This window comes from Callithrix jacchus, chromosome 4, assembly GCF_049354715.1.
Source record: "Callithrix jacchus isolate 240 chromosome 4, calJac240_pri, whole genome shotgun sequence".
NCBI classification, from domain to species: domain Eukaryota; kingdom Metazoa; phylum Chordata; class Mammalia; order Primates; family Cebidae; genus Callithrix; species Callithrix jacchus.
In genome coordinates, this window is record NC_133505.1 from 4,870,561 (window position 1) to 4,894,594 (window position 24,034).

Below are 24,034 nucleotides of genomic sequence, written 5' to 3' on the forward strand. Positions count from 1 at the left end.
ATTTCTAGTTTTATTCCACTGTGGTCTGAGAAGATAGTTGACACTATTTCAATTTTAAAAAATGTGTTAAGACATTTTTTGTGGCCTATCATATGGTGTATCTTGGAGAATGTTTCATGTGCTGATAAGAGGACTGTATATTCTACAGTTCTTGGGTAGAATGTTCCCTAAATATGTTAGGTCCATTTGAAGAAAGAAAAGATTAAAACCATTCTCAGTCCCATGTGGAGGGAAATTTCCTTGAGTCTGAGTGAATATCCTAATATAAAATTAGGATAAAAAAAGTCTTAGTTGCTTAAGCCAGTTCATCTTCCATCTTTAAAGTCATATATGTATTATGTCTCAACCTTATCCATTTGTATGAAACTATTTTTTCTTAATAAGATGGAGACAAAACTTATTTACCAAGAATGTTACTAATCATATTGCTCTCTTGCCTGTTAAAGATAATTCCTTTAGAAGATGAATTTCTACATTATCATCTTAGGGAAATTTAGTCTTTGCTAGAACTGAAGAGTGGGTAAAGGGACTACATTTGTTTGGGCAGAATAGAGGTGACAAAAAAAGGTCTGAAAGGTAAAAAGAGGAGTCACACAGATGTGGTTTTGTGAGAATATTGTTTGAGAAATGAGACGGAGACAGAGAAGACCTGAGATTATAGTAGCTGCCATTTTTTTGGAGGATATCAAGAGCAGAAAAGAATAGAGAATTCTTATCATGCTCTGTGATGCATTTAGAAAGCAACTCTCATCCTCTTGTCATTCTTAAAGTGAAGCTGCAACAAATATTTTAACTGCTCTTTTATTTTTGACTGATGAATGGATTGTACACTCTTGAATTTTTCTCCATGTAAAACTGAACCATAGCTCAAATATCTGAATTTTGTTCAGGTTTAATTCATTCATATTACACCAAAGCATAAAATTAATAAAATTGAAAGTCTACCTCAGTGGATTTTTTTTGTTGTTGTTCACTTCCTTGTCCTTTATTAGAAGATGTAAATGAAATGACTGGGATTTAAAATTATTATTATTTTTTTTTTTGCATTGAGCAGTTGAAAATTTAATTAAAATTGTTCCAAATTCTTTTTTTTTCTTTTTTTATTGCATTTTAGGTTTTGGGCTACATGTGCAGAACATGCAAAATAGTTGCACAGGTACACACATGGCAGTGTGTTTTGCTGCCTTCCTGTCCTTCACCCACATTTGGCATTTCTCCCCAGGCTATCCCTCCCCAGCTCCACCCAACCGCTGTCCCTCCCCATTCCCCCCAATAGACCCCGATGTGTAGTACTCCCTTCCCTGTGTCCATGTGTTCTCATTTTTCCTCACCCGCCTATGAGTGAGAATATGTGGTATTTCATTTTCTGTTCTTGTGTCAGTTTGTTGAGAATGATGTTCTCTAGATTCATCCATGTCCCTACAAAAGACACGAACTCATCATTTTTGATTGCTGCATAGTATTCCATGGTGTATATGTGCCATATTTTCCCAGTCCAGTCTATCATCGATGGGCATTTGGGTTTGTTCCAGGTCTTTGGTATTGTAAACAGTGCTGCAATGAACATTCGTGTGCATGTGTCCTTATAGTAGAACAATTTATAGTCCTTTGGATATATACCCAGTAATGGGATTGCTGGGTCAAATGGAATTTCTATTTCTAAGGCCTTGAGGAATCGCCACACTGTCTTCCACAATGGTTGAACAAATTTACAGTGGATTTTTAAGCTTGCAAAATGTTCTTTACCATGGGCTGCTGTAGCTAAAGAATTAGCAATTTTAGAGTTTAGTATTGTCCAAAAAACTGCCTTGCATCAAAGCAACATCAAGGTTGTTTCCATTTCCCATATTAAATACTCGTTGGTAGGGGACTGCTTCTCTAAAAGCATCAAGGTGCTCCATCTCATGGATGTATACTTTCAGAGAACTTGTCATGGTACTCAGGATTCTTGACACTAGGTATTCTATTTTTTTATCTCTGACCATAAAATGAAACTATCTCTTTCAGCAGAAACAGGTAAAATCCTTTCCCACAGCCACAGCATGCTAAAGGCTTCTAAATCTTTGAGAAGTAGATAGTCACTGAAATGTCATAAATAAAAAATAATAGGATAAATACAAAGAAAATCACACATAAAGCCATCTAGTAAAAGTGCTAAAACTGTGTGGGAGAAGGTGACAGAGAGAAAGAGAGAGACACTGAGAGAGAACAAAATCTTTAAAACAGCCACCTAAAAAAGGCTTATTACTTCCAAAACAAAAGCAATAATAAGACTGACATCTGCCTTCTTAACAGAAACTATGAAAGCCAGAGCCAATCAACTGATATCTCTAAAGCAAAAAGGAAAATTACTGTTAACCTAGAAGTCTATAGTCAGCAAAATGTTTCCATCAAGAATTAAATTAAGTAATATTTCAAGGCAAACAGAGAATTCAACAGTATGGACCTCCAATCAAAGGATTACTAAATGAGAATTCTTCAGGCAGAAGTGAAATAATTGCAGATAAATAATCACAGAATAATAATTCCAGATAATCACAGAATTATAGGAACAAAAGAAGAGAAATGGAGAGGAAAAATATTAGGGCAAATCTAATATAATTGAATTTACAAAATGAAAACTAATACCCTCTGTAATATAGAATATACGTAAATTAAAAATTCACTAAAAATCTGATAATCATGTTTCTATGAGTTGCACAGAATCTATGACCTACAATATTTTTAGGAGCCCATGAAAATACTTTTCAAATTGGAAAATAAAAAACAAACTCCTAGGTCAAAGGAAATAACTTAATCTAAAATGTTGATGTATTTGCCTTTATGCCAGAACAGTAATAAAATATAATTTTTAATCATTCTTATGGCGGAAGAGGTTCATGAAAGCAAAAGTGGAAAGGGCTCACAGAAGTCATGAGTGGTCCCTAAACTCCAGGGGTTCTATTGCTGAAATGAAAAAAAAGACAATCAATAGTGCAGAAAACTAATACTTTCCACCCCAATCTGTACCTGTGGATGTTCATAACCATAAATGTTCTTTTTCACCAATTACACACACTCTCTAGATCCTCAAAAAGACACAACTCAAATTCTACCCAGTGACTGCATACAGCTCAACATGCAAGGACTCTAGGTCTCAAAGTGACTCCTCTGTGAATGGGGATCCATAAATTAATAAACAAAACATGCACCTCCTCCCATACTCAACATGTAAGGCAAAGTAGGAATGGGAAAGACTAGGATAATAAGAATAGAACAAAAGAGAAAATGCTCTCTCTCATAAAACAAAGGACTTGAACACATTCATCTTTTATGATAGAATCTACAGGGCAGGAAAAACAGACTCTCAGCACTGGACTGAATTCATTTCTTAATTAGACACTGACTCTGCTCTCCAAACAGCAACTTCTTGCTCTTCATGGTTGATGGGTGTGACCCCTTTGTCTACCATTCACTGCAGCTTCACTGCTTTTGTAGCTAATTTCCTGCTGAAATTGGTTTGAGCATCCAGGATTGACCAATCATAGTTGTTAGTAAACTAGACTTCTGGTTTCCTTGCCTGAGTATTGAAAGCAATTTTGGAGGTCAGTAGCTCTGGGCCTGTGGAAGTAAACCAGGTGAACAGAGCCCTTCAGTTTTTTATTAATCCCAAACCAGTTGCCATTACCAAAACATATCACATTCTGAATTTCTCAGTGGAACTTACATATTTTCTACTTCTACTGAGTTTCACTCTAAATATAATCCCATGTTACTAATATTATTATCTTCTTTACTGCTAATGCCAACCTTTCTGACTCTGTGGTGAAACTAGAACATTGCCTATATTCATATACTTTTTCTAACATCTTAATGAAATTTGAGAAGTAGAAATTTGCAAAATGATTAATCATCTCTCTTAAGTTTTATTTGATTAGGTTGGTATTTCCTGCAGTATTTGTACTACTTTACATTTGTGTATTATTCTTTTACATATAGATATTTTGGATTTATTAAAGCATATACAACTTTAATTGGAATGATAGGAGGACTAATTTCTTCCACTTTGACTGGATTGATCCTTAAGCAGGTAAGAAACATACAGACATGTAGTTATTTTTCCAATATTAATTGTATAGAAAATGAAGATGATACACACATGAAAAATTGAACAGAAGGTGCCAGAAGGAAATGACTTATGAGTTTTTGTGTCATATGAAAATAAATTTGATCAAATCAGGCATCCCTCCAAACCTACAAATAATACAATTTCTATCTCATTATATGTCAATTAGTTATGTTTAGAACTCTTCAGTAATTGGCCCTTGGTACAGAAGTGGACTTCTGTTATTTTTAATAATGCATATGTGGCTTGATCAACACAGGTATTTAGGTGAGTGGTAATGTAAGTAACAAGATAGTTTTCTCAAATAAAGAATGAAAAATCACAAGTAAATAAAGTTAAAGAATGACCGAAGTCTGCCATGAAGACAGACTTCAGTTTTTGCAAGTGTCATGGACAAAGTTACCTGAAATCCTCCCATTAAGGACACTTAAAATGCCCTATAAAATTTTAACAGTTATTTTAAACGCATGCCTCATCTGTAAAAACAGTAAAGCAAAAGGATATTTTAGAGATTAAAAATGAAGTAATAGCTTGATTCCAGAAAGGTAAATGACCATTGAAGCCACTGGTTGCCTTGGGTCTTTGTCCATCTTAGGTAATCTATGTCTTCAGTTATAATGAACAAGCAGAATATAAGAGATAATATCCTAAAGCCACTCAAATAAGAAGAGTCAGAATGGAAACGGTAGCATAAATCTGTACTTACAAAAAAACCACACCTTCATACCACTTACACTATGTGGATCACATACAAACTAGTTTATTTGGAGGAACACTTACAATCAAAGGAATAGCAGCATGTAAATAATTCCTCCAAATGCTCCTTGTCCCAAAGATGGGACCAGGAGAGATGGTGTGCATCCACCATTGTCAAATTTCTTGTAAAGAAGTGTCTTCCACCACCACACTTTCCTTATTTATGGTATCAGAAAAGAAGAAAATATCACTAGAACCATAGATGTTCTTTGGTCAGAGAAGTGGCCTCATTTGAAATGGGGAGCACCAGGAATGGCCATGGTCTGTTTCCTCCCTCTGGGCATAGTGCCTTTATTCTTCCATTGAGTTCACTCAAATGTGCAGAGCTGGCTTCCAAAAGCTGTTAGCGAAGCTAATTTTTCTGCAAACATCCAAGATGTGGAAGGAAATGTTGCTCCTGACTGCCTATTAAGTTAACTTTGACAGTTCTCATCTGTCCCTGCCTCAGCTTTAAAAGGAGAGAAAAAGTAAATAAAGACTCTTGAACATTTGAAATTTGAGTGAATCAAATATTTGGTGACCAGAAGTGCAACCTGGGAAGTCGATTATTGTAGCTGCAGTAACTTTTGTGGTTCTCCTTTGGGCATTTCCTCACTTCTTTGAAGTTGGATGTAATCCTTTAAGTTATTTTGACTAATGAAATATGAGAGGAAGTGATATGTGTCAATTCTGAGAAGAAGCGTTAGAAACCAGGAGTCCATTCTTTCCCTTTGACACAGCAACTAGCATTATTCAGAAGGATAACTGCAAGGCTACTAGCCAACACATTATGTACCTTTTGTGTAAACAACAACAACAAAAAATTTCTCTCATTAAAAGCCTCTAATACTTGAGGGTATTGGTTACTCTACTATAACTTTATTTGTGACCTGTCAGGATCTATCCAGAATGACTCCCAGAAAGAAAAAATGGTAAAAATACAGAATATATGGCATCAGATGCGGATAATGCAATCAGAAAGCCCAACATACAACTAACTGGAGTCCCAGAAGATGGAGAGAGAAAATAAGTCAGAGGCTATATCTGAAGAGAAAATGATTGTTTTCTAGTTTTCCAGAAGTACAGAAATTCACATCTTTAAGAAGCCTAACAATCACAAGTAGGATAAAAAAGAAACACACAATAAGACACTTCATAGAGAAATTGCAGAAAAGTCAAGACAAAAAGAATGTCATATAAGCAATCAGAGAAATCAGAAAGACTGCCTTCAAATGAGCAACAGTTAGCCTGGTCTCTGACTTCTCATCTACAAGAAAGGAAGAGAGAACACAATAAAATTACATCTTTGCTATGCTTAGTGAAAATAACTACCAACTTAAATTTGTAAACAGTGACAATATTTGCCCAAAGACAACATGTTTCAAGACAACAAAAACAGGGAATTAAATTCATTAATGGGCATTTAAAAATGTTTTTAGGCTTAAAGAAAGAATATTAGAGATGCAGAAAAAAATGAAGAGCAGCAAAAATGGTAAATGAGTGGACAAATCTACTTAGTCACCTATTTGTTTTATTGGATAAACAAAAGTAATGCCCGGTGGAGTTTAAAAAACACATACATAGAAAGGACACAATAAACAATAATAAGACTAAGTAAGTCAAGAGAAGATAAATGGAGCGAAATATTCAAAAGATTTCATGCTGTATTTCTAGAGGATAAAAGTACTAAAAGTAGAGTTTGATACATGAAGAATACATATTGTAATTTCTAAGCTAATAATTCAAAAGTATTAAAAAGTACATCAATTTCAAAGTAATAAAGATAAAAATGAAATAATAAAAATACCTTATTTAAAAGAAGCAAAAAAAAAAAAAGAAGAGAAAAAGCAACACAGAAAAGAAGGTGTAAATATAAGACAATCAAAATAACTTGGTAAACTAGACATACCCACAACTACTTTAAATAAGCTAAAAGCTTTGACTAAAAGCAAAAAGTGGTCATATTGGATTAAGAAATGAAGCTTAATTCTGTGCTCCTTTCATATAAATATATAATAAAATGTAAAGCAACAGAAAAGTTGAAATTAACAGAGAAAACAACATTCTACGCAGCTTTTAGCAAAAAAGCTGCTATGCTATGTTGATCTCAGAGGAAACCTTAAGGCAAAAAAATGTTTTTTTTTTTTTGAAGAGAACAATCACTTCATAAAGGCATATGATTCAATTCACTGAGAAGTATGACAAGAATAAATTTGGATGCACATAGAGTGTTATATAAACAGAAATACTGGAAGAAATGACAAAAGCATAGTCACAATGAGAGATTTTAATATACCATTTCTAGTAATTGTTACAGCAAAGAGAAAAAGTGGTAAAAATATAGGAGTTGGACAACATAGTTAATATGCTTGCCCTAATTGGCATATATAGAATACTCCACTCAACAACCACAGAATTTTCATTTCTTTCAAGGTTTCCTGGAACATTTACAAAAATTGCCCACATACTGTGCCATTAGGTACACTTTAGCAATTCTAAAAGGACTGAATTTACACATGCTATGTCCTCCATTCACAATCAAACTATGACAGGAATCAAAGACAAAGAAGAGTAGAAAAATCTGCACATATTTTGAAAATAAGAAATACACTCTAGCTGTTCAGCTGCCAATATTGGCAAGTCAATAATTTGGCTTAGTTCTCTTCTCCCACTAAGAACAGATGAAAAATTCGATTTACTACCCATGTGCGTGAATGTTTCACATTTATATTTGAAAGTAGCAGAGATGTATCATATAGTGAGAATTTCTGGGACCAGAACCCAGGCCATCAACATTACTCTGGCATTTGGGTGACTTTTCCTTACCAGTATCTCTTTCTCTCTGGAATACTCAGCTAAGAAGTGGAGACGCTGAGCAGAGCTTTTCACAACCTCACAGGGCTAGGGGGACAAAAATCAGAATTCAGAGCCTAGGTTAGGACAAGATGAGACTGCATCCAAAAATAAGGCTGAATTGAAGATTGGAAATTGACTGTCCTTTGACAGGACAAAGGTAGCTATAAAATTCCCACAGCAAATACACACACACACACCCCAAACATTTCTCTCTGAGATTGGAGCATGAATGCCTGCTGTGCACTATTAATTAATATTAAACTTTTTACTATGTCCTAGTGAGTAAAATAAGGCACAGAAACATGAAAAAAGAAAACATATTGTTAGCATTTTTATAAGTGGCATTCAAAAAAATCAGAAGACTAAGACTACTTCTAAGTTATAAGAATTAATAAGTAGGTTTTGGAACTGTGTCAGATATAGAGGAAATCTATAAATATATGTGTTTTCTAAACACCTGCATAAAGATTGTGAAAATAAAAATTTTAAAAAGGAAATCATTTTTAACATAATAAAAATCATATATCTAGGAATAAATTTAATGAATGATGCATATGATCTCCACAAAGAAAACCATAAAAGAGATAGACATGAAATACAGTTTTTAAAAATCTAAGTAAATGGAGAGAGATGCCATTTTTACATACTAAAAGACTCAAAATTATAAAATATCTCTTCATTCCCCTGAACGAGCTGTAGATTCATTGAAATCCCAATCAAAACCGTAAGTTACTTAGTGGAAATTGGCTTTTATATAATTGACATGTGTTCACAAATGGCCAAAAATAACCAAGAGAATCTTGAAGAAGAAAAACCGGAATATTTGTTCTACCTAATATTTAGATACATTACAAAGCTGTGAAAATTAATACTTTATCTTATTGGCGCAAGTAGACCAGAAGAACTAAAGAAAGAGTTTAGAAAAATCCCACATATCTGGACATTTAATTTATGACAGAACAATGCCATCTTTGTCATAAATAAAGGGCTTACAAAATAGCACTGGGTTAAAGGAATATCATTATGAAGAAAAATAAAATTTAACTTATCTCACGACATACTAAAATGTGAAGTAGAGGTGGATTGTACATCTAAATATTGTAGGCAAAATATAAAGTTTCTAGAGTGTAATACAGAGAACATTTTCATGATCTAACAGAGAGAATTCTTTCTTACACAGACACTAAAAGTACTAACATAAAGAACAAGACAATAGTGATAAATTTGACTGCATTGAAATTAAGAACTTCTGTTTCTCAAAATATACCAACAATAGAATTGATAATCATCAAGTTTGAAAAGATATTTGCAACACATATAAATAACCAAGTTACTATATTCTCACTTCTGAGAATAGATATTACCTAGGAAAGCTTAGGTTATGCAATCTTTATGATTCAGTAATTGATTCCACTCCAAGATAAATGAATGTATCTACATTGAGAAACATACACAAAAAAATGTTTATAGTATGAGGTTGCCAGCTTTTGCAAAAGAAAACAAAAACAACACCACCAAAAAAAACAAGATGAAGAGTGCCAATACAAGACTTTGCTTCATTACCAAAATGCATGGGGCATACTACCAAATTATCCACTGTTTATCTAAAATTCAAATTTAACCAAACATCCTATTTTTCTGACAATCCTCTCATAGTAGCAGTGTTTAAAATAGTCCCTAATTTCTTTAAAAATAATGAGAACAAGTCAGGTGCATGGCCCACACCTGTAATCCCAGCACTTTGGGAGGCTGAGGTAGGTGAATCACCTGAGGTCAGGAGTTCAACACCAGCCTGGACAACATAGTGAAACCTGTCTCTACTAAAAATACAAAAAAATTAGCCGATGTGGTAGCACAGGTCTGTAGTCCCAGCTACTCAGGAGGCTGACGCAGGAGAATCACTTGAACCCAGGAGGCAAAGGATGCAGTGAGCCGAGATTGCACCACTGCACTCCAGCCTGGGCAACAGAGTGAGACTCTATCTCAAAAATAAAAATAAATAAAATAGTCTTATTGAGGCAACATTCAAGAATTGTCAGTAACACAAGACGCAAGGATGCAAGACGACAGTGGCATAAGAAAACTATTTTCAAAGATACAAAGCCACACAATGTCTCACACTTCAGGGAAAAATAAACTATTTAGAGAAGTTTTAAAAAAAAAAACAGGAGATGTAATCAGAAAATGAGTGGAAAATAATAGCATTAATTATCTTGATTATATTTTTGTTATCTTAAACAAAATCAAGTAAAAGAAAAAAACAGAAAGTCTACCTCTAATAATCAAAAATAAAAAGTTTTAAAGAAATCCCAAAATAGGGCCAGATGCAGTGGCTCATGCCTGTAATCCCAGCACTTTGAGAGGCTGACGTATGTGGATTGCTTGAGCCCAGGAGTTCGAGACCAGCCCAGACAACATGGCAAAACCTCAGTTCTACAAAGAAAAAACAAATTACCTGCACATGGTGGCACGTGCTTTTTGTCCCACCTAGGAGCTGAGGTGGAAAGATCCCCTGAGCCTGTGAATTCGAGGCTGCAGTGAACCATGATTGTGTCACTGAACTCCAGGCTGGAAGACAGAATGAGACCTTGTCTCAAAAATAAAGAAAAGAGTTGGGCACGGTGGCTCAAACCTGTAATTCCAGCAATTTGGGAGGCCAAGGAGGGCCGATCACCTGAGTTTGGGAGTTCAAGACAAGCCTGACCAAAATAGAGAAGCACAGTTCCTACTAAAAATACAAAAATTAGCTGGGCGTGGTGGTGCATGCCTGTAATCCCAGCTACTCGGGAGGTTGAGGCAGGAGAATTGCTTGAACCCAGAAGGCGGAGGTGAGCGGAGATCGCACCATTGCACTCCAGCCTGGGCAATGAAAGCGAAGCTCCAGCTAAAGAAAAAAAAAAAGAAAAGAAAGAATTGCCTAAACTGTTTATTTGCATAGGGATAGGCATGGAGACAGAAAACAGGACCAAAAGGAAATGAGAGCCTGCCAAATATTAGACATATTATGAAAAAAAATATATTGATAAAATTTATACTTCTATTTATAACGTTCAATATAAATAGATATATTTATGTGTTTTTAAATCTCTATAGCTATATATTTTAATCTACCTATTGAGTAGCTATTTCAATTTGAGAATACATCTGAAGAATAATGTTTAAAGAGCAATAGATAACTTTTATAAATCAGTAGAAAAAAATGCATTCTCTCCAAAGCCAATCCAAAATTTAAAAACAATGAAGCACTGTAATGAAAAATATGAAATAATATGGGAGTAATAAATCTTGACAAAATAATCATTACAACAGATGAAAATAGGTTAAATTTGCCAGTTAAAATACAAAGACACTCTTTCTCTACCTACCTATCTATGCTTATATGATACAATATGGTAGCTACATAAGATACCTTGGAAAGATGCAGAAAACTTTGAAATAATAGATCAAAATGAAAAAAATCAGTTAATTATGAACTACAAAAAACAAGTACATTAAATTTAATATCTGATATAGAATTTTAGATAACGTGTACATAATACAAAGATAAAACTGAATATTTTTATGGAGTAAAATGATGACTTTTTTAGCTACTTATAAGTGTTTTTTTCATATTTGTTAAGTGATTTGAGTCTATATTATTTTTAATATTACATTTTAAACATTATAAAACAAAAAACCAAGAGTAATAATTTACAGTTACTTTGAATTTTAATTCCTCAGGATCCAGAATCTGCCTGGTTTAAAACCTTCATCATTATGGCAGCCATTAATGTGACTGGCCTAATTTTCTACCTTATAGTTGGTGAAGCAGAAATTCAGGACTGGGCTAAAGAAAAACAACACACACGTCTCTGAGGTGAGAAGTGATCAGATTAAAGGTAATTCTTTGAAACCAGGAATACAGGAGAGAGAGGAGTTAAGGACGACTCCTCAGATGGAGAGGAATTAAGGGTAAAGGTTTGGAGGAGAAGAGGAGACCATGTTAAGCCTGAGAATATTAGACTTCCTGATGAAAATGGCTGTGGGACTCTTGGGGGATGCTCGGGCTGGAGATATAAATTTGGGATGCTAGGCCTCTTTAACATTAAAAGGTGAGGAACAGAAAGAGAAGTTTGCAAGAAAAACTAGGAAAGGCCTTCCATGAAGTAGGAAGAACAGTTGTAAAATGGAGTCTTGAAGTGAAAAAAGTTGGGAGCAAGGACCTTTAGCAAGTGCTATAGTATCAAGGTGTTAAATTATATAAGGTCTAAGAATTTACAAATGGGTTAGGCAGGAGAAACCTTAAAGGCAACCCTGACTAAAATGATTTTCAAATCCATGGTGGCGACAAAGAGTCCGTTAAGGTGTATTGAAGGCATGATACTGTGCTTTTCTTATGTAAACTCTATCAGTGGTAAATAAATGGTAGCAGAAACGTCTCTGTAGAATAATTTTAGCTAATGTGTAACTAAGAATTAATAGATGTGGAATATCCCTATTTTGTAACCCTCAATAAATTAAGAGATCTAGGTGTTAAATATCAATGGCCATTAGTTACCTTCTGATGAAAGAACATACCACCACTAATGTCTTGCTAATCAAACTGAATCTCATCAAGCCTTGTATATAGCTACTGTTTTGGAAGAAGTAGAGAACAGAGAATATGTTGAACCAAATCCAAGTGTATCATTAGCAAATCTGTAGGAGATTTTATAGGTCAAAAGGCTCAGGTTCTTTGTTATAAGTGGAATTTTCAATGCCACAAAAGATGTAGCACTCCAATATAAATTTCCTCAGCAAGGCAATTTAGTTCTACAGGAGGGTGTGGCTCACAGTTGGGACAATGGCAACCTCACACCTGGACAAGGAGGGGAAGGGGTACTTCTTATGCCTGATGGAGGTTCCCCCTACTGCAGTGTCATTCCCCTGTTGGCTAGGGTTCGACCGCACTGTCTAGTCTAATTCCGATTGGCTATTAAAGGGAGCAGGAATACCAGCTGGAGTGGCGGGGTGCATAGTTTGGCAGGAAGGACAGTTACAAGCAGGTCAGAGCAGATAAGCAGGGGTCAAAGCAGGTGACCAAAGCAGGTGACTGGGATGAGTCAGGACCAGGGAATGGCACTGGGGGAACAGATGTGAACCACTAGTTAGAACTGGTGGAAAAGGTTGTTTACTGAAACTACAAGGAAGTTAAACTTTAAAATAGAGAATTAAAGAATAAAAGAGCTGAACACACTGACACACTGATTCCTTGAAGGGAAACTTGGGGTTCACGATACCTAACCATCCCCCATTTTGAATTTTTAGTTTTGTTTTTTCTCTTCTAACTTCCTTTACATGTCTGCTATCCCTTTGACAGCATCCCTGGTGTAATTAATGTACTGCTGCTGATGGCAATCGATGTAATTTATTTTATTTAAATTTTTATTAATCGCCATCTATGAAAATACTGACTTGAATCCTGCAGCTACTTGATCTTGGCTTTAAATTTATTCGGTAACTCCAATAGTGTTTATATAAACAAGGGGGTTAAAGGACCCATGTGGGGCACTTCTTTTTTTCTATGATTTTTTTCTTTTGTCTTTCTTTTTTTTTAATCATGTTGACAGAATGCTAAGGTGAAAGGGATAGCCAATTGGAGTAGAGTACGGGTGCTGCTCTAATTACTTGGCAGAGTACCCAGCAATACTACCACACATTTGCTTGGGGATTAACAAGGGCAGATTGATTGGTAAGCTCTTGAAAAGGTTTGGCTTTACTGCACCCTGTTAAGTCTTCAAGGAATGCCAACGTTTTCCCCTGCCATGAAAGGTACCAGGTGAAGTTAACATCAGGGCCTGGAGGCCAGATGATCCTCAGGGGCTGATCCGCAGGGCTCTTAACCTCAGGGAACAGCAGTGAAAGAGTCTTGCATGACCCAGAACCCCAGGCTGTGGGGTTCTGGAAGAGAGGTACCATACACCTCATGCCCGGTTAGTGAGAGGACCACCCAGTGGAAAGGGGACCATCTGGTTATCTAGCCTGCATGTCACACAAGCATAACAGCTTGCAAACAGAATATCTAATCCATTCCAGCCAAGCATTTGCATCCTGATACCCTGTTTCAATTGCTATTGTTTGTAAAACTTTAACCTCTACAACTACTTTGGGTAGATGGTGAGAGAAGGTTTGGTTACCAGAAAACTTAGGAGAGGAAGAAGCGGGTGCAGGAGGTGAGGAGGCAATAAAGTGCATTTTAAAGGATTCTATGGGGTCCTTCCCTGAGTCTTCTGCTCCTATACCATAGAAATGAGTTAGTGAAGGGGAAGAACTCTGGAGAGCAGAGGTGGTAATCTCTCTGACAATGGGGAGGGGTAACTCCTTTAGTAAAATGAATGTATGGTTTTAAGAAGCTAAAAGTACCAGTTGGGGCTGTCCATCCTTGCTGTATAGTGGTCCACAGGACATTGGACCAACTACAAAAGCTCTATATCGAGGGGGCAAGACTCGTGGTTGACACTGGGGTCTTCATCAAAATTTACCCAGACGAAATGGTCCCAATTCAATCATGTCCAGTCTGAGTAGAGCCTGGAAGGACAGAGGTATTTTTCTGAAGTGAAGGGCTGTCTTTGACTTGGCACGTCCTCACAGGGTATAACAATGCAGGCATCAAAGGTAATAGGTTGAGGCAAAATTGACTCGGTTACATTAAAAACTAGATGGTCAGGAATAGTGCAAGGAAAGAAGAAAGAGTAATAGAACAGATTAAAGAGTGTTAAACTTTTCTTAGCTTTAGTTTGGTAGGGTTCTCCCCTGGGACTATGGCCCATGACTCCGGGGGCGGGGGCGGGGGTGGGGTGGCGCCTTTCTACTTGGGTGTGATTAGTCCATCCTTTCTCTGCTGTCCAGACTGCGGTCTCAGTAATTAGGAGCAACAGGTAAGGTCCTTCCTAAGCCAATTTGAGCTTTTCCTTCTCTCCATATTTTGACAAGGACATGGTCCCCAGGCTAATGCTGGTGTGCTGGAAATTCAGGTGTGGCACCTGCACTAAAAGACTTTTAGTTCTGAGGGAAGGGAAAGTGGAAGATAAACCAAGTATATAAACTGATTTTTGTTCCAAACGTAGGGAGATCAGTAGCAGAGTGTCTTTTTGTGGAGCAGTTCAGACTCTGAACATGGTAATAGGTCTTCCTACTTTCCCTAATTGTTGTAACCTGGCGAGTACAGAATCACCACTGAGACCAAAGAAAGCCAATTCCGAGGGTCATTTCTTGCCGGCAACTATGGAGGACTAGTGTCTCTCCAACCCACGGCCCCGAGCTCAAGGGGAGCAAGGGTTTTAAGCAGAAAACCCACATCCTGGTGGGGCACAGGGTTCTTTTTTTTGCAATCAGCGCTATGCAGAGTAAGCTAGCTATTTTTCACAGAAGCCAAGGTCAGCAGTTATCACAAAGGGAACGGGGCAGCAGCTACAACTTATTTTTGGAAAAACTGTTTTCCTTGGTGCTTGCAGAGTGCAGGTTTTAAGATGGTGTTGCTTAGGTTCTAACTCTGGGTCAGCTATGGTACATAATGAAGGTGTGTGCCAGGGAGTACGATATTTCCATGTTACATCCAGTACTTGGGCTAACTCCCCAATGACACGTGCAGTAAAATGAGTCCTATTATCTGAATCAATAAATACTTTAGACAATCAATTGGAGGCATCTTTATGTAATTAATTTGGATACTTTGGAATGGCCTTAAGCCTGGATTCCTTCCCCGGAGGGGTAGTTCTTTTATAGTTTATTAGTTTTCTTACATACTAAGCAACTGTCTGTAACTTGTTTGACCAGGGTATAAATTTCTATGTACCCATAAACTCTGAGGACCACATCACACGTGGTTTGAGACCCCAGTGGGTACAGTTGGAAGGAGATTCTACTCATAAGGAGTTTGGATGACATTTTTCTCTGGTCTGGCAATAGCCATTTTCCTTCTAAATTCTCTTTAGCACCTATTTTTATTAGATTTTAGACAAAAGAAAGGCAAACACCATTTTATATTTGACAATGCTTCCTGTATGATTTTATGCCAGATGTTTCACCTTTATATTAGCGTTCTATTAATGATAAACTTAATTTTAATAAAACCTTGTGGACATATTTATCCAAATTTAATGTCTGACCATAAGGTAAGACATTTATATACTCTCTTTAATCCTGTATAATTTTTGTTAAAGAGCAGCTTAGTGGAGGTGGATATAGAAGATACTAAAACTACAAAAACTAGATAGCAGTGCTTGCTTCTTTATAGATATGTTAGACATAGTGTTCTAAAGAACATACTTGAATGTCAAGTATGTTATGTGTATACTTGGTACACCCAAGTCAACAACTTCTGACTTTCCGCTTATGCTAAACCAAGTGGAATCAAAGGTGAAAGATACTCTCTCAAAAGTCCAGAAAAATCATGTGGGAAAACCACTGCTGAAAATTGATTTAAATTCAGAACAAGCAGAACAACTGGAAAGAATCAATGAAGCTCTCTGCTGTGAATATGAGTGCCGCCGGCGAATGTTAATGAAATGATTAGACAGGACAGTCCAGTCATTTGGATGGTCTGATAGAGCAAAAGTAACAACAGATGATATAGCAAGAATTTATCAGCCTAAGTGTTATGCTTTGTCACCCAAGACAACAATTACAATGGCACATCTACTTGCTGCTCGTGAAGATCTATCCAAGATCATTAGGGCAAGTAGTGGTGCCAGCTGGGAGAAGACCGCGGGTGCCATTAATAAGGTGCTGATGGGAAGAGTGCCTGACAGGGGAGGCCGGCCAAATGAAACTGAACCACCATCCCCAGAAATGCCCCCTTGGCAAAAAAGACAAGAAGGTGACGGTGGGAGGGGAGGTGATGGTGGTGGAGGTGGTGATAGAGGTGGGGGTGGGGGTGGGGGAGGAAGAGGTGGCTGGGGAGGTGGAGGAGGTTGGGGAGGGGGTAAGGGAAGAGGGGAGGATGGGGAGCAGAGGTGGAGAAGGAGGTGGCAGAGGAGGTTTCCAAGGTAGGGGAGATTATGGCGGAAGAGGGGGCTATGGTGGAAGAGGCTCTGGAGATCCATATGGAGGTGGTGGTGGCGGCGATGGTGGAGGAAAGCATTCACGCTTTCCCCTGAAAAAAAAAATTCATCCACTAGAAATATCAATAAAAATAAAGCAGTTGCAATAGACATACATATAGTATAGAATATTACCAATTGTTAATATTAGTACTTACTATTATTACTATGAAATGAAGGGTATCATCAAATAAATATGCGAATGATCATAGCTGTCCTGTATGCCAGCAATCGACTTTAAAATGATATGAAAACAGATACCATTAACAACTATGGCAAAAAGAATTAAATGTCTAATATCAAATTTATTAAGAAGCATCCAAGTTTTATCAGAAAAATTACTTTCCTAAAGAGATTTTTAAAAAATAGTTAAAGCAAAATACACCTGTACTTACTGTAAATTTTTAATGTTAAGAATATATTTAGTCTCCCTGAATTCAACTACAAATTTAATTCAACTCTGATTAAAGTATGGATTGAATTTGTTTAAAAACATGAAAATAGACCTGACTTTTGTAGAATATATCCTGTCAAGGAACTTCTGGAAGAAAACATTAATTGGAAGGAATGAAGCCATCGGAAGGCCCTAAAGTTAACAATGTATTCCTTCACAGTTACCTGTACCTTCCTTTCCCAGGACTTCTCACACTTTGTAGGAATAGATTTACTTGTGAGATTGTTTTATTATTGTCCATCTTCTACATTAAACTGTAAGCCACATAACGGCAACAGCTGTGCCTCTTTTCTCATTGTGTCAGCTATAATGTCTTACAAAAAACAGCTCTGCAATAAATATTTGTTGAACAGGTAATTAGATAAATGTTTTCAGAATTACAATGATAAAAGCTGTCTGATGTCACCATCACAATAGATGGTAAATGTATGGACCAGAACAAAAAACACAGAAGCTCACATAAATATATGTTTAAAAAATGTTTAAGGTTCTACTGACATCATTGTGGATAAGATATTCAGTAAATGGTGTCGGGACACATGACTAACCATCAGGAAACAAACTAGTTAGAGTTTCACACATTACAGCAAAATAAATTATAAGGGACTTAATTTCATACATGTAAAAATAGCTTAAAACTTTAAGTACTGTAAAAAAAATAGGAATAGAAGTCTTTTTAAATCTTCTTTTGCCTTAGCATATTAACATTGCTGAGAAGCATTTATTTGTTTAACTACATATGCTGCTGGTTCAATTACTTTCTTAAGATAACTTTCTGGAGGTGGTTAGAGCCTTGCAAATTTTCCTCTTGAAAGCCTGTAACAATTTGCACACCCGTTGGAGGGCACGAGAGTGCCCATTTTCCTGTGCTAGTGCTCACACTCACATCACTGGTTTAAAGTAGTTAAACTTAAGATGCTTCTCTCTCTCTTTAGATTGGTTTCTCTCTGATACTTCTACAAATCCAATACTTCTAAAAATCCCAATTTTTAGTGAAATAAGACCATTTCTTTTTCAATGACAATTAAGTGGTCAACAGTATAGGGCACATTTATCTAGTGAAGGTATATCTATACAATTGAGTCCGACACAGTCATCAAAAATGGTGTCCCTGTATATTAAGTGGTATGAAATACCATTTACAGTACATTGAACTATAATGTCAGTGATTTGATTCTCAATTTCAGTGAAATATGTATTTATATGAATAACTTTGCATGGGAAAAGTATAAGCAGTTATATAGCAAAATAGTAATAGACTATCTTAATAGGCAAAAAAAAAAAAAGAGCAGCTTAGTGCTTTTTAAAAAACAAAAACAAAAACTGTTGTGCTTTTATTTTAAGGTCTAGTTCACAGAAAAACTGAAACATATCCCCTTAACATTAGCTAATATGATTACGCACAGAATTTCCTTTATAATTAACATTTTAAAACTTGCTTAAACCTTCAAAACATAATTGTGTGTGTGTGTGTGTGTTTTCAAGTTTATTATCTTTGAATCAGTATTATTTTTACTGTTTTATTGTTGCCATAAACCGGAGCAATAAGAATAAGACATTTGAGAGGTAGATGTGGGCATTGGTGGGGGCAAGGCATGGGAAAGAGCACTGTGAAAGAATGGTAACCTCTTCTAGACACTGGAGAGCAGGCTCTGTTTAGAGCCCTTTGCCTGCCTCTCCAAGGTCAAAGCTTTCATCTTCTTTTTTTTTTTAATTGCATTTTAGGTTTTGCGGTACATGTGAAGAACATGTAAGATGATTGCATAGGTACACACATGGCAGTGTGGTTTGCTGCCTTCCTCCCCATAACCTATATCTGGCATTTCCCCAAAACGTAATTTTTTTTAACTTTTTTTTAAATGAAGGTACAAATGCACATTCTACACCTCCTTATAATTCTTTTTTTTTTTTTTTTGAGACAGAGTTTCACCCTTGTTACCCAGGTTGGAGTATAATGGCGCAATCTCGGCTCACCGCAACCTCCGCCTCCTGGGTTCAGGCAATTCTCCTGCCTCAGCCTCCCAAGTAGCTGGGATTACAGACACGGGCCACCATGCCCAGCTCATTTTTTGTATTTTTAGTAGAGATGGGGTTTCACGATGTTGACCAGGATGGTCTCGATCTCTTAACCTCATGATCCACCCGCCTCGGCCTCCCAAAGTACTGGGATTACAGGCTTGAGCCACCGCGCCCGGCCTCCTTATAATTCTTTTACCAAAAGTATATTTTACTTTCCTTACACACCTTGCACATAAACTGTTTCTTCATTAGTTTTACATTCAGGAGGCCTAATTACTTTTCAAGTGTACAGTATTTCTTGCATAAATTCCCTTTTATAACATTTTTCATGACTTTCACAGACAGTCTTCAACTTTCTGACTTGTAAATATCCCTTTCTTTAAACAGCCAGTTATTTTCTTTCAGGACAAGAATTTACCATTTAAGATTCTTTTTACATAAATTCTCCTTTTCTTTTTCTTTTTTGTCAAAGACGATAACCGTTCTTTTATGTCTTTCATGTCAGTGGACTAGGCTGCCTAAGGCCACAAGATTAGTAGTTAGGATAATACATGTTACACTGTTAACTTTTAGCAAACTTCATAAATAAGCACGTGCCCTAAAGCATTTGGGCCATCCACAGGTTACTACGTTAACGATTTTTGATAGGAGGGCTACTGGTTGTCAGTGGCCTCTATGCCTTTGAGCAAGTATTTCTAAGTCTACGCCCTTCTTTACACTGACAAAAAAATGGCTGCTTCAGGAAAAAACCTTTCCTTCTGGTCATTGCCAAATGAGGGGGTTTAGCCTGTCTTATGTGAGCTTTTTGCATAAGGGCTTTATTTTTAGGGCATTAGAGTCTATCTATATATAGACTTAGATTCCGCAAATCTTTGGGGTAAGACTGTCCATTGGTATTGCTATTTTCCACCTGAGTGAGGGTCTTCTCACTCAAAGGCAAATAGGTCCCAGCTATCCTCTGCCAACCGACAAGCCCTGAAGGCATCTTTCAAACCTATTACTGCAAACTACTGGTGATTGTAATAGTATAAAGATTGGGAGCAATAGGTTTAAGAAGCCCATCATGGAGAAGACCTTCAATTACCAATTATAGGTTTTAAATTTATCCTGTCTTTTAAAAGAATAGGGCACATGGCTTTCTCTTTACTACTTCTGTCTCTTCCTTTCTTTCTCTCTCTCTCTGACTTCCTCTGTTCCCTCTGTTAGTCTTTCTCCACTAGGATTTCTTTTTTTCTCTCTCTCTTTTACAAGGTCTTTTACAGGTTTATCTTCCTAGTTCTCTACTTATTTTTTGTAATTTCTTAATATTTGGCCAGTTGTTAGCGACAAAATGAAGAGGATCGTCCAGACCTAGACCAGCATATTTTCCGGCATGTTTTCTCGGTGGGCTACATTGTTATTGTCCCACCAGGTGTCTTGGGCAGAAATTTTTAATCTGCTGTGGGAACGTTTTGGCCAGGTGGGTATTCATGTTCCTAGCTCCCATAGCAGCTCTACGGATCATACCTCTTTCTTTTCCTGAGCAGCGGGGAAAGGGAAGTTCTGAATATCTTTTTTGTTTTTTACACTGCTCTATCTCGCGTTGAAGTCCTTTTAGGGAAGGGTACTCAGGCTGGTAGTGAGTCCTCTTGGGACAATTCCCAAGAGGCAGGGTTATGAGGAGGGAAACTAAAAGGATAGGAGAAAGGTCTGGGACAGCAGCTGCTTTTTTCGTTTGTTTGTTTTTGGTCCCTTCATTATTCTTCTAATAGGCCTGGGGGGAAATTGTTGTTGCTAGCTTTATCCTTTTTTTTTTTTTTTGAGACGGAGTTTCGCTCTTGTTACCCAGGCTGGAGTGCAATGGCGCGATCTCGGCTCACCGCAACCTCCGCCTCCTGGGTTCAGGCAATTCTCCTGCCTCAGCCTCCTGAGTAGCTGGGACTACAGGCACGCGCCACCATGCCCAGCTAATTTTTTGTATTTTTAGTAGAGACGGGGTTTCACCATGTTGACCAGGATGGCCTCGATCTCTTGACCTCGTGATCCACCCGCCTCGGCCTCCCAAAGTGCTGGGGTTACAGGCGTGAGCCACCGCGCCCGGCCAGTTTTATCCTTTTTATCCCTTGGCCCTACTTGCGGTATTTCTTATTTTGGGGTGAATACCGGAAATGTCTCGCTTTTTATTGTTGCTGTTATTTTAACCCCAGAGACACCCCAACCAAGGAATACCTCACAGCCTCTCACGGCTTCTCTTGCCTTGGTCTGTCCCAACCAAGGAATCACTCCCCCCCTCCACCCCCCGTGGCTTTTCTTACCTTGGTCTATCGCGACAATCAAGGACTCACTCCCCCCCACCCCCCGTGGCTTCTCTTAACTTGTTACGTCCCAACCAAGGACTCACTCCCCCCCACCCCCGTGGCTTCTTACCTTGGTACGTCCCAACCAAGGACTCACTCCCCTCCACCCCCGTGGCTTCTCTTACCTTGGTACGTCCCAACCAAGGACTCACTCCCCCCGCCACCCCCGTGGCTTCTTACCTTGGTACGTCCCAACCAAGGAATCACTCCCCCCGCACCCACCCGTGGCTTCTCTTACCTTGGTACGTCCCAACCAAGGAATCACTCCCCCCGCCACCCTCGTGGCTTACCTTGGTACGTCCCAACCAAGGAATCACTCCCCCCCACCCCCGTGGCTTCTTACCTTGGTACGTCCCAACCAAGGAATCACTCCTCCCACACCCACCCGTGGCTTCTCTTACCTTGGTCTGTCGCGACAATCAAGGAAATACTTTGCCGGTGGCGTTTCCTTCCTCGGTCTGTCCCCACCACCAAGGAAACACTTCGCGAGCTCCCGGGTGTTTCCTTTCTTGGCCTGTGCACAGATTTGCTGAGGACCCTTCCCCTCAGGTCGCCGGCCGGTTTCCGCTGCTGACAGTCCCGGCGTATTCCTCGCACCGGGTCAGGCCTGACTGTTTACCCCCGAGGCCGCCGCAGTGAGGCCGTGAGGATGCCCCTCTCAGGAGGGAGGACCAGAGGCCGCCCCCGGAGGGGAATGGGGGTCCCCGAATGGGCCACCAAGATTGTTAGTAGAATTTTCGATGCTGCAGAAGAAGTAGCACTCGAATACAAATTTCCTCAACAAGGCAACTGACGTGTACAGAAGGGCGCGGCTCCCAGATGGAACGATGTTGGGCGCACCCCTGAGCTGGGAGGGGAGGGGCGTTTAGGCATAATGGGCTCCTTCTGCTGGGTCGTCCCCCTATTGGCCAGGGTTAGACCGCACAATCTAGTCTAATTCTGATTGGCTGTTTTAAACGGAGCCGTTACCGGCTGAGGCGGCCGGGTGGGTAGTTTGGCGGGAAGGACGGTTAAGGGCAGGTAAGCGTGGGGGTCAGTGCAGGTGACTGGGATGAGTCAGGACCGGGGCAGGGGACTGGAGGAACAGATATGAACTGCTGATTAGAACTGAAACGACGAGGAAGTTAAACTTTAAAATAGAGAAAGAATAAGAGAGCTGAACATACTGACGTACTGATCCTTTGAAGAGAAACTTGGGGTTCACTGTATCTAACATTCTTAAATTACGTGTAAAAATAGGGGATAGAAGTGGATGCTCTACTTTAGAAGGAACTTCAATGACAAAACAAAATATTTAATGTTGGTGAAGTGAAACGCTGTAATGGTATACATGTGGGTGATAAGTCTATAAAGTAATACAGAAAAAGATTATTATAAATGTCACGGTAGTTGTTACATTTAGGGGCAGGGAGAGACCATTGGAAGAACTTGTGGAATCCTAGCAATATTCTCTTTTTCATGTCCAGGCTAGTGATCACAAACATTTATCCTATAATAATTCATCGAGCCAAACATTTGTGCAAGTTTCTGTGTCTCTGAGTTTTATTTTATAGCATGGAGAGAGAGAGAGAGAGAGAGAGAGAGAGAGAGAGAGAGAGAGAGAGAGAATGAATACAGACTGAGGAAATTTGGACAGCCGGGATAGCCATTCCTATAAAGGAAATCAGAGAAATGGTGTGGTGGCTGTAGAGGGATGTAGAACCAGGGAGGGTTTTGTTTGTTTCAGAAGATAGATGCAATCCCATGTAAGGTGATGGTATAATTCAATAACGAAGTTCCACAATGTAGGAGAGAAGGCACAAGGACAGAATTAAAAAGTACTTGAATCATCTGGAGGGGATGAAATTCAACCACCACATCTGTAGTTGGCCTTGGGTAGGAACCTAGAGCTTATCCACAGTGGCAGAGAGAAAGCAGTGTTGTGTGTGTGATGGGTTAGTATATAGGTTGGCATCTTCTCTGCAATAAGCAATGAGGTTCTCATTTAAGAGGGAGGGGCTGAGGGACAAGGAAATGGAGAAAATATGCATGGCTAAAGAAGGTAAAAATTACCGTTATGAGAGGATGATTGCTTACTTAGAAAATCCACATGGGTTGCCTGGAATACTATAGAAACAATAATGAATTCAGTTAATTTCCTGGAAATTTTATTAATAAATAAATAAATTTTTCACCTTAAACGAACATAGCCAGTTAGCAAATTTATTGGAAGAAATAATGCAAATGATGTCTGAAGGAAACTTATTTAAAAAACAGGATCTCACTCTGTTTCCTAGGCTGGAGTACAGTGGTGCAATCATAGCTTACTGTAGCCTCAACCCCTAGGCTCAAGTGGTCCTCATGCCTCAGCCTCCCGAGTAGCTGGGATTGTAGGCATGCACCACCACACCCACCTGAGGGAGGAATACTGACAGTGTCACTCAAAAATGAAATTGAGTCGGTATTATATTGACTTCATATTGCAAGTACT

General features: G+C 38.3%; 3 protein-coding genes and 1 pseudogene across 8 annotated transcripts in view; 3 read left to right on the forward strand and 1 right to left on the reverse strand.

The window, feature by feature from the left end:
- Nucleotides 1–11,597, forward strand: part of SLC17A1 (solute carrier family 17 member 1) — a 44,973-nt gene extending 33,376 nt beyond the window's left edge. Inside the window, exons 11-12 of the mRNA XM_078370542.1 lie at nucleotides 3,979–4,069; nucleotides 11,417–11,597. Of these exons, the coding sequence (XP_078226668.1) occupies nucleotides 3,979–4,069; nucleotides 11,417–11,551 (226 nt within the window). The 3' untranslated portion in view covers nucleotides 11,552–11,597. The remainder of the gene's footprint in view (nucleotides 1–3,978; nucleotides 4,070–11,416) is intronic.
- TRIM38 (tripartite motif containing 38) overlaps nucleotides 1–22,358 on the reverse strand; it is a 183,565-nt gene extending 161,207 nt beyond the window's left edge. For all 6 annotated transcript variants that reach the window (XM_035297357.3, XM_035297351.3, XM_035297353.3 and 3 more), the window contains exon 1: nucleotides 21,966–22,358. The gene's annotated coding sequence lies outside the window, so the exon portion shown is untranslated. The remainder of the gene's footprint in view (nucleotides 1–21,965) is intronic.
- LOC128931801 (protein FAM98B pseudogene) lies at nucleotides 16,035–16,705 on the forward strand (annotated as a pseudogene).
- Nucleotides 22,359–22,555: 197 nt separating the features above from the next.
- CARMIL1 (capping protein regulator and myosin 1 linker 1) overlaps nucleotides 22,556–24,034 on the forward strand; it is a 468,543-nt gene continuing 467,064 nt past the window's right edge. Inside the window, exon 1 of the mRNA XM_078368170.1 lies at nucleotides 22,556–22,584. The gene's annotated coding sequence lies outside the window, so the exon portion shown is untranslated. The remainder of the gene's footprint in view (nucleotides 22,585–24,034) is intronic.